At 45.8% G+C, this 10,771-nt stretch overlaps 1 protein-coding gene across 4 annotated transcripts in view; it reads left to right on the top strand.

Moving 5' to 3' along the window:
* The first annotated feature begins 272 nt into the window (after nt 1-272).
* The window catches only part of CD63 (CD63 molecule), a 67,427-nt gene continuing 56,928 nt past the window's right edge, over nt 273-10,771 (top strand). The window contains exons 1-2 of one of the 4 annotated variants that reach the window (XM_069653731.1): nt 273-416; nt 1,208-1,293. In XM_069653731.1, the coding sequence (XP_069509832.1) occupies nt 1,228-1,293 (66 nt within the window). In that variant the 5' untranslated portion in view covers nt 273-416; nt 1,208-1,227. Of the gene's footprint in view, nt 475-1,004; nt 1,133-1,207; nt 1,294-4,165; nt 4,518-10,771 lie in introns of those variants that run through there. The other 3 variants (XM_069653730.1, XM_069653732.1, XM_069653733.1) reach the window with 3 other exon arrangements.

Raw genomic sequence — 10,771 nt, 5'->3', positions numbered from 1 at the left:
TGTAGAAAATGTGTGTTCGTACTTCCTTCCTGCGCGTGCTAGTGTTCCGAAGTGGTTATGCTTCTGAGTCTGTTCAGCACCGTTGTGTCGTAAAGGGGTGATTAGTCATATTTCCCAGGTGTGCTGAAAGTCTGCAATAGATCATACGTAATTGCGCGTGTGTGTGCGCTGAGGTCGAGTTGTGAGTCCGCCGGGTGTGGCTTTGTGGGCGTTTGTGCTCACAAACTGGATGCCTGTGGCGTGATTGAGTCACGGGAGGGAGGGGGGGTCACATGCTTTCCCCTCCCCTTAAGTAGGAAGTTTGTAGAAAGGAAGAGGAGGAGGAGGGCGGATACTGAGGGAGGTGGAGAGGCGCAGCAACTGATCCCAGCGCATAATCGGAGCCAGAGGCGGGGAGAGGCCGGAGTGAGAGAGAGGTGAACACAGCGGGCTCCTGTTGAGACGGTAGAGAGGCCAGACTGGGAGGAAAGCGGGGTATGCACAGGCGCTATACGCCACAAACTAGAAGCCTGTTTGCAAGGCAGAGGGCGGCAGTCAGTCTGCCATCCCCGGCTTGCAAAGGAAAGGTGGGGCAAAAGCCCGGGAGAGACGCGAGCTGAGCTGTCTTCCACTAGCTAGGAAAGAGGGTTTCCCAGCCGACCACCCGAGTCGGGGAAAGGAGTATGGTTTCATATATAGATTGCATGGACCAGGCGCGAGGGGGGAGTGGCAGCGCCGTCACTCCCTCGGCGGAGACCTAGGGTGTTGCCTTGATCCCGCACTGAAGCTGGCTAGGGAACCGGGCGACGCGTTAAGGCAGGCGTTGGCTCACCCTTCTAAAATGGTGAAGAGTTTTGTCGGCGGACAAAATGCATTGGAGTCAAAACACAAGTGTAGTTACTTTTATCCCCGCAGGGAGCAGTGTAGAGGACCTGCGTTAAACCAAACTTGGGGATACCCACCTGGGGACGGGGTGTCTGGAGGGGAGGGCTGTGCTTGTCCTTAAGTGTTCGGGAGCTTCTACCATAACCACGCCCCCCCTCCCGATAGTATAAAACGACCGTGGTAGCTCGGTGGTTGTTTCCCCGTTTTAATAGCCGCTCGGATACGAAGAACGGACCCTTCCTATTACGCCCCACCCGAAACAATGACCGTATGAATTGATTGCTTCGGGTGAGTTTGGGTTGAACCGTTCAATTGTTTTCTTTAATCATATTTTTTTTTCTAGGTTCAAAAGAAGAACAGAAAATGGCAGTTTCCGGGGGAATGAAGTGCGTCAAATTTTTAGTGTTCATCTTTAACTTCCTGTTCTGGGTGAGTTGGACTCGTATATTTTTTTTGTGTGTGGAATGATGTTAAAGGTGCCTTTTTGTAGGAGGTCCAATGTACTTGTGTAGAGAAAGGTGGTGTATTTCTGCCTCGTCAGTGTTTATATATGTGTGTTAAGCTGGATGTTGTGGAGCTAATTTGAGCAGTGGAGGGGACTCAGAACTACTTCTGAATTGAGTACGCCCACCTCGCCGCCTCGGGCGAATAGGTGATTTCCTGTTTCCAGGAGCCAGTCTTTCTGGAAACCCTGCTAGTTTCCCATCTCTCATGGAGGTTGCGCAACTTGCAGTTCCTGATGGGCGGGTTTACGGTTAGTGCCCACCAGGCAATTTAATATTTCTTCACCCTAGTGGCACATGCTTGCTCGGTTATAGAGGCAAATTACGACTCTGCCCAGCGCACAAACTACCCCATGCTCTGTGGGATGGAAACACTACTCTGGTGAAATCCAGGAGCTAAACGGATCCAGCATGCTTGAGCCCTTTGGTCCAGTGCTGCGGCCTGCCGTTATGTAACCAGACTGCCTGACCTATTTCTCTTGTATTATGGACAGGGAAGATGACACTTCCTCTTTTGCCCCCATCGTATGGGCTACTTGTTGAGCCCCAAGTGTAATATTCCAGGTTCCAACTTGTAGCCAATTCCATGCTTGTCTTTACTGGTCACCTCCCCTTCTTGGGAGATGCTTGTATTCACGTAACACGTCTTGATGTGAATCTGGGTGCAAGACTTGTTTTAATGGTCAGAAATAAAACCAGTCCCTAGAGGCCTCCGTTTGGAATTCCAAGTGCACAAGTCTTAATCTAATTGCAGATCTTCTGCAATAATCCAGGGCGGACGGTGCTTTCGAGGCAGTAGTCAGATTTTCCACTAAAGGAAAATCTGAAGCACGTAGGAATTGCTAGCATAGGGATGACTCCGGGAGACTGAAGGAGCATGGTCATTGGGGGGTCGCGGGGGGGGTAAGAGGGTTTGTGCTCTACGTGAGATGAATACAAAGTTGGTGGATAATTAATGGGAATAAGTCCGCAATCATGAATACACTTGGTGGAGAGCAGCGGAGCAAAGATTACTTAACATTTTATTCAAACATTGTCATTCAATGACGAACATACACCTAGACACATACATTGACACATTTTGTCTATATAGCAAGAATTCATCTAAAACACGATGGTCATAAAAGTGTTCATGTGCATATAATCACACTTGTGAACTAATAACTTGATAAGACACCTTCTATGGCAATAAAGGGTAGACAAAGGGGGTAATTGTATAAAATAACCACACTGTCTGGCTGGCAAAAAAGTGTTAATGAGCAAAAGTATGGAGTAGCATTGGAAAATGAATCCACCTATAGTCACAGCCTGGTTTTATTCTGTTTATCCCTAATGTCTACAAATTCATATAAAAGCCAACTGGTGTTCCCTGGTTTCGCCGATACCTCTGATTCAAGGGCCTAGTCTTCTTCAGGGCTAAGGGCCTAATCTTCGTCAGGGCTAAGGGCCTAGTCTTCTTCAGGGCTGTTAAATTAAACCACAAAAAAAGGGTGTGACCACTCCTGTGTAAGTATGATTGACTCCCAATAGTCAAGAAGCAATAATCTTCCCGCCCCCCCCTCCCAGTTTACACGAATATGGAACTGCCATAAATGCCCAGTCAACTTACCCTCAAATACGTAGGATGGGTTCACGTGTTGCACTAATTTCCACCAGGGCGATGTTAAATTCATCCACATGATATCACAGATTCACTCTACAGGCACCACTTTGAACTCTCTGCGATATATGAACCCCGAGTGGGCGCATCAAAAGCATGTACCAAACCAGGTACCGTCCTAAACAAGAACAAAACATTGTTAACTGACAAATTGACGGGTGCACATGGGGACGCCATTGGTCCCAAGGGAAACCGTTTCGTTTAAAATGCTCCTTAGCCTCTTACGTAGTCTCCATGTAAGCCCCTAAATTCGATTTGCTCCACCCCTATAGAGGGTGGGTTCTTGTGACAAATCGCATCTTGCCTACTCTGTATCATGGGATGACTAAAAGCAGAGTCGTATTTCAGGCAATCGTTTTGTTAGCATTTTCAATCGAACGGCTGAACTGGATAAATCCAACAGGCGCTGGTTGTGACCTCCAACAAATCCATTAAAAAGCAGTCTGACATTTCTAAAATTTCAAGTAAGTTTCGTTTAAGTGCCTGGAGGACTCGACTGGTAAGGAAGATTCAGCAGCTTTAGCCATACGTTTTCAAGGAAAGCTTTGATTGTGATTTGGTTTCCTCCTCGGATATTGACGGTGCCTACAGCATTGGTAAGGAAGCAGGGACTAAAGCAAGACACATCCTGGTGACTTTTCAAAACCAAAGAACGCTTGAGTTCTGCTGCTAGACTGAAAGAACTGCTGTTTTTAGAGGTAAATCTGTTTCTATTTACTGTTTTTAGAGGTAAATCTGTTTCTATTTACCCTGATTACCCCAGGGAGGTTTTAATGTTGCGGAAGTCATTTCAGGGTGCTAAAGATTTGGCCAGACAACTGCATTTGAAAGCCTTGTTTTTACTGTGGGTGCTGCCAGATGGTGAAAAGAGCACTTCTGAGCCTACACTTGCCCTACAGTGGTTGGAGCAATGAGATTCACCACTGAATGTGTTGGTGACTGCCAACCAGTGATTTCCTAGTTCATCTCCCATTTAGTTTTTTTTTTTTTGTATTTCTATGTGACATTATTTTTTTTAACTATATTTTTTAAGTCTTTAAGACCTTAAAATGGCGCAGATGGGATTTGTCAGTTTGCTTTTAAATATACACATTGGAATGCCACCGCTTCATCTTACTTCTGAGAACGCTGGATGCTTATCTTCTATTGTTACGCTTCTGCTGTATCAGATCGTTTTCCTCCGGTGCTGCGTGGCTTTGGAATAAAGGACCCAGATGTCCGTGATCAGCTGACCTACTTCCATGCGTCTTCGCATCGTACGCTGCAACGCAGAATAGTTATGGACCCGATGCAGCATGGAATCGCTCTGCATTAGGCTGCTTTGTCTGTGTGTGGGCGGAATTGCTACGTACACCACGCTTGGCTAATGTTACATGCCGCCTATGATGTCAACATCAGCCGGGGGTTAAGATCACAGGCTGGCTGGACATCCATTTCAACTCCGTAGGCAGAAGCGGGGCAAGGCTTTTTCTAATCAACATGACCACGAGGTTAGTTTCAAGATGACTTGGATGCTTGGGATACGCTCGTCCACTTTATGCAACAGTTTTCATGAATGTGGCTCGCTGTCCATGGCATCGGTGGCATGGCCATTTTAATTATTTGGTATGGAATGCTTCAATGTGCTTTGAACGTACTCGGGCCTTTAATGCTACAGCGCTGTTTGAACTGTACACCTGGATGTTTGCTGTTTTTATGACACTGGCTTGGCATTTGGTTTTCCCTGATGGATTTGGGCTCTACTGTGAGAGGCTTCATGAATATGCGGCATCTGTGTTCGAATGCTGTTTATTGCCTTTCATAACACTGCATTACCTTGCCAAAATTATACATGGAGAACATTTAGAGTGGAGCGTGTGGGTTTCTGGAATATGCATCCTCAATGGATCTGTCATGTGACTCGTGTCTTTGTGGAAATTAGATATGTTCGAGTTCTATTAATTTGCATGCGACCTAATGGTGTTCTGATGCCTGTGATCTTATGGATGCGGTTTCTATTCTTAGTTTTGCTGGGTTTGTTATAAATGTAGTTACGCCACAAAGGCACTGTCGGAATGCGTTCACTACTTACTTTCGCATGTTTAAATAGGTAGGTGATTCTTTACTGTGCGGACCTCACCAGTGTTGAATATTTGATTGGACTTACTGACTTCTTAGTGATAGGACCTGGTGTTTGAGTATGATGGGTTTGGATTTGAAACAGCTTGACATGCTTTACATTTTATCAGATATTTATTTACATGTCTGATTAGGTGGCCAGGAAAGGGTTTTAAGCACATTTGTGTAAATTTACTTTTACTATTCTGTCCCTTTATCCTTACCTTCTCGGTTTCTTTGGCTTTATCTACCTCTCTGTATGTTTTAGTCTTTCATATTTAATCCTGTCTTTCTAGTCCTGATGCTACAATCTATTCGGATTTTCATATATATTGAAAGTTATGGGCATATATATGTGACTCTCTATTTAAGTCTTTATTGCCTGTTTCTGATATTCTGTTATTGCTGATGAATGGGGGTGTGGTTTTAAACCACATTATGAAAATAATTTGGACTATTGGTGGTGGGGGGGGTTAGCCTTTTATACAGATTCGTTGTCATTCGGGATTCATTTTCACTTTGATTGGTTGAGGTTTGGAATGTTCTGTTTATTTTATGAGTTTATCTAGGATTTGGGAGAGGTCCGAGAGATTTCCTCAATGTTCTGTTGTGGTCTTGATCATTCTGTTAGGTTCTTCAATTTTGCTTTTCATTGGTTTTTTATTTTTTCTTACTGTTATCTTTGGTGGGGACATGATGGCCACCACCCTGGTAAATGCGGGCAGTGCAGACTTTTGTGTTGTATCGTGGAGTGTTAATGACCCCCTCAAAAAAAGAAAAAGGTGTTCACAGTTCTGAATGATATGAAAGCTGATATTTGCTTTCTCCAGGAAACACGTTGTCTGATGAAATCCCATATCTTGAGAGAGAAATCTCATATCTTGAGAGAGAATGGGTATGTTTGGCCTATGGCTCTTTTTTACGTCTAGATCGAGGGGAAGGGCCATTCTGATTTGCAAAAAATTTCCTATTAAAATCTTGAGAGAATATGCGGACAAGGAAGGGAGGATGATGGCGTTATTGTTTGAGATTCAGGGGGAGTCGATGATTCTTTGTAATATATATGCACCGACGGTAGACAATTTTTTTTTTTTTTTTTTTTTTTTTTTTTTTTTTCTGAATGCTTGCCCAGACACATCCTTCTTGGAGATTTTAATACTTTAATTGACCCGTTACTAGACAGGAGTAACGTCCGAAATGATGTGTATCGGAGTGATTTCCATCAAGCTCTGTTGTCGTTATTGGTTGAGCATAATTTGAAAGATAATTGGCGCTTTGTTAACCCAGATGGGGGGCGGGTGCGTGTGTGTGTATAGCTATTTCTCTAATGCCCATAATGTGTACTCGCTAATGTGTAATCTCGTTTAGATGTGTTATTGACTGGTGGGTTGGTTACGGAGAGTCATGTTTCAGTGATAAAGGGACTATTTCAGTGAGTGATCACGGCCCTGTGTTGGTGCGCTTGTCATTCAAATTTCAATGTCATAGGTCCTTTTATTGGAAGCTGAATGCTTCAATTTTACTGGATGACGATATTGTGACAAATTAAATCTGAGGCCAATGAGGAGAACCGCTCTGAGATTAGTATATGTAACACGTGGGAGGCTTTCAAGTGCTGTATGCGTGGTGTGTGTGTGTGTGTGTGTGTAGGGCTGTCGAGTGGTTAAAAAAAGAGATCTCTAGATTAGCTCTTGGACTAAGAATTAGTGAGCTGTCCAGGGATTTGATTATTGATCCGTCAGACCCTCTGAAATTGACACTGTTAAAAAAGCTTAAAAAGGAGATGAGTGATATTTTATCATCCAGTGCGGAACATAGTTTATTTTTTTCACATTGTGCTTACTTTGAAACAGGCAAATGCGATAGATGGCTTGCATATAGACTGAAACGGAGAATATCAGAGGCTGCATTTGCTTCACTCATTGACACGGATGGTAGGGTTACGTTTGATCCGCGAAGGATTAATCTACTTTTTCATTTTCTATATGAATTTGTATTGTAATGAGGGGGATATTTCTGGTATTGGTTTTTTTGAGATCTCCAGCTTCCCCCAAATTACCGATGCTGAGTCATCTGCTTGCTGTGGACCTCTCAGTTAAGTGAAGAATGCGATTTCTAGATTGAATATTGGCAAATCACCCTGTCCTGATGGACTTCTGTGTGAATTTTATAGAATTCTCCCTGACTCCGCTCTCAACTCTTGAGAGATATGTTTGTTGCTAGTAGATCGGTGGGGGTATTACCTGACCGTACCATGCCTCTATCTCTGTGTTTTTGAAGAAGGGTAAAGATAGCAACTTCCAGTCTCATCAATTGTGATAATAAAATCTTGGTTAAGATTTTGGCTTTACCATTTCTTACCAAATTAATTGGTATGGAACAATCGGGTTTTATGAAGAATAGACGAACGTCCAGTAATATTCGGCTATTGTTTCACACTATCGAGGAAGCCAATGAGATGGATTGTGATGCTGCCATGTTGTCTCTTAACGCTGAAAAAAGCGTTCGACAGGCTTAATTGTGACAATTTGTTTTCAGTTTTGCGGGGAAATGAATCTTGGGACTGAGTTTATATCTTGGATTTAACTTTTGTACTCTAGGCCTTCGGCTGATAACAAATGGAATCAGATCGGACGGCTTTTTAGAAAGAGGCACTCGTCGGGGATGCCCATTTTCCCCGCTTTTATTCTGGCAATTGAGCTGTTGGCCATTTCTCTGAAAAATGCCCCTGATCTGGATGGAGTGGGTTGCTGGGGTGTCACACAGCAAACGTGGTTTTATGCGACGATCTTTTGTTGGTCCTTAAAACTTGGATGACTCTCTCCCGTGTTTGATGCGAATTTTGATGGATTTTACACGTCCTCTGGGTACAAGGTGAACTGGCTAAAATCCAAGTTTTGCCTCTTAGTTTACGCTCTGACAAAACTTTGGTGACTGGATTAGGTTTCAAATGGTGTTATGTGCGACTGCGATATCTAGGCGTTTGCGTTTGCATGTTCGATAGAATATGCGCGCATCACTCAGGACTCACTCAGAACTGCAAAATGTATCTTGATAGATGGTCGCTTCTTAATCTCTTTGTGGGGTAAGTTAGCGCCCTTAAGATGAATTTGTTTCCTAAAGTAAACTTCGTAACGAGTATGCTTCCTTTGAAGATTTGCAATCGGTACTGTAAGGATTTGGACTGCCTCATTCAGGAATTTTTGTGGGATAAAAACCCCCCATGACTTAGCATCTGGAAACTGCAACTTCCGGTTTGTGAGGGTGGATTAGGAGTTCCAAATGTTAGGGCTTATTACTTGGCCTTTTTCTCATGCTTTCATCCCCTTTTTGTGTCCTGAACATGATCAGTGGGCTCTAGCAGAATCTAATGCCTTTGGTCCTCTAGGACGGGAGTCTTTGTTGTCTACTAATACTAAAGATCATGGTTGCAGTTCACTGGTTACGACATCTCTGCGCACTGCTTGGAGTGATTTGTTGACAATTTTGGATATAGATGCTTTCAGATGCTCATGGTCTTCTATTTGGCTGAATCCTAAAATCGGGGACAATACCAAAACAGTTTTCTGGCCAGCCAATTAAACAAATTGGCGATCTGGTGAGGAATGGTCGCTGGATGTCTGCTAATGAATTGAGGGAGAGGTGGGATTTGACGGATTCGGCATACAGGCGTTGATGTGTGGGGGCCATTGATTGGACTAATACTTTGAATTTTTCTTGCAACTTTGGAGAATATGACTGGTGGCTTAGCGAGTGGGGTGTACAGGTTGATCGAATTTTCACGGTAACGACACGCTACGGAATACTTGAAGTGTGAGAATTGGCTCCAAGAACATCTGATTGTTGGCGAAATATTTGCAGGAATGTCTCATTTTGTTCTTTCAACTTAGGTGAACGGACGAGACAACTCAAAATAATAAACTGTTGGTTGGTGTCCAGAGAAGCCGAGGGTCTCCGTAAGGGGCCTGTGGATACCGAGAACGCTCCTGAAGCCCATCCTGAGGGGGTTGTTTGTAGACCCAGTTCTACTGAGTCGTGGGGTACCGGAGATCGCTCTGAGTCCTCTGTCAGCTTCCCTCAAAAATAAGACCGGTGTGCGCCCCGAGGCCTTGGGTGAGCTTGCTGTTACCGAACGGATCTTCGAGGCCTGCGCAGATGAGGCTGTTACCGGGCCTGGGTCCGAGGTCCCTCGTTCAGAGGCTAAAGCTACCAACAGTTCTGAGAGGCCTGACTAGGCCTTGTCGGTTAAAGCTGTTTCTCACTGTTCCCGCTATTGCGGTGACACCAGACCTGTTGAGGGGGCAAAGAAAGTTCTTCTTTTGCCGGCAGTCCCGAGGTCCTTCGTTTGAAGGCTAATTTGGTGGTTGGTATGTCACAAACATTCCAGGCCTCACTACCGGTTCAGCTGAGGTTACTTATGTTAAGGCTAAAGTTAAGACCCCTGATCCATCAACGGGGATCCCTGCCTCACGTGCCGCAGTTCCCACCAGATAAGGACAGAATGGCGCCCGTTCCCTCCACGACTGCGGCGGCCATTTTAGGTGCTGCCCCTACAACTAGGCCATCGGCCTCAGGTGTAGGGCTTGGTCCCTTGGGTGAACAGTCCATTGTGCTCATCCTTATCGGGCAGTTTACGATTGGAACACCCGGATGCCTCTTCGGCACAATGTTTCGTTGCCTGCGGGGTCGCCACCTTTGATGTGGATACGTCGGTGGAGGGGCCTTTGTGGCACCCGTCCCCGTTGCGTCCCTGGATTTGTCCACCTCATGAGAGGTCTCCTCAGTTCCGAGGCAGTCCCCGGAGGAGGCTTTTTTTCGGTACATTTCAAACTTTAATGCGTACCGACCCCATGAGGGAATATTTCAAAGGGCTCTTCAGGGAGATATCTCCAGCTCCACCTGTTCCTCCGGTGCCTCCCCCGACTCTTCCGCCTTTGCCTCCATTGTTGTCCCCGGTGGACAAGGCAGCGCCTGACACGGCTCAGCAGGATCCTGACCTGTCAGATGACGTCCACCAAGGTGATCAGGACAACGAGGACCTTCCCCGCTCTATCGGAGCTTTTCATGACCGGCTACTGGACCTGATGATTTTTAGATGTTCCGGTGCCCCAGGCACCCGCTCCGCAGGAGGGCGTGCTTTCTGGGGCGCTCACCCTGTCTCCCTTGGAGCGTACCGGCCTGTTCTTGCAGAAGGACGTTCTGGCCGAGATCCGCAGAGTCTGGGAAAAGCCACACTCTGGACTTTTTGCCAATAAGAAAATTGACGCGAGATACAGGCTGCATTCTTTGGAAGAGGTGGCCCTGTTGTCTTCTCCGCCCCCGCCCCTCTCCTCCACAGTGGTGACTCCGGCCACTTTGCAGTCCAGGTCTGCAGCATCTTCTTCCATGAGGGCTACTCGGGTTCTGGGAAAGAGGACAAGCTCCTCGACTCCCTCGGAGAAAAATCTTCGCCAACTCGGCCTTGCAGCTCAGGCAGGCCACGCTGAATTGATATTGGCGGGAGTTAACATGCGGGTGTGGAAAGGTCTGTCGGAGTTTATCCCGGTCGAAGTTGGAAGACTTTAAAGGAGGCCTATCCGACGCCAGGGTCTTGGCCCAGGATCTCCTGGACGCTACGGCTCATCACGTAGACCCCTCGGCTCGGGGC

This window comes from Ambystoma mexicanum, chromosome 3q, assembly GCF_040938575.1.
Source record: "Ambystoma mexicanum isolate Mex_15411 chromosome 3q, UKY_AmexF1_1, whole genome shotgun sequence".
NCBI lineage: Eukaryota > Metazoa > Chordata > Amphibia > Caudata > Ambystomatidae > Ambystoma > Ambystoma mexicanum.
Note: the sequence above shows the minus strand (reverse complement) of the source record. Positions and strands in the feature narration are given on the sequence as shown.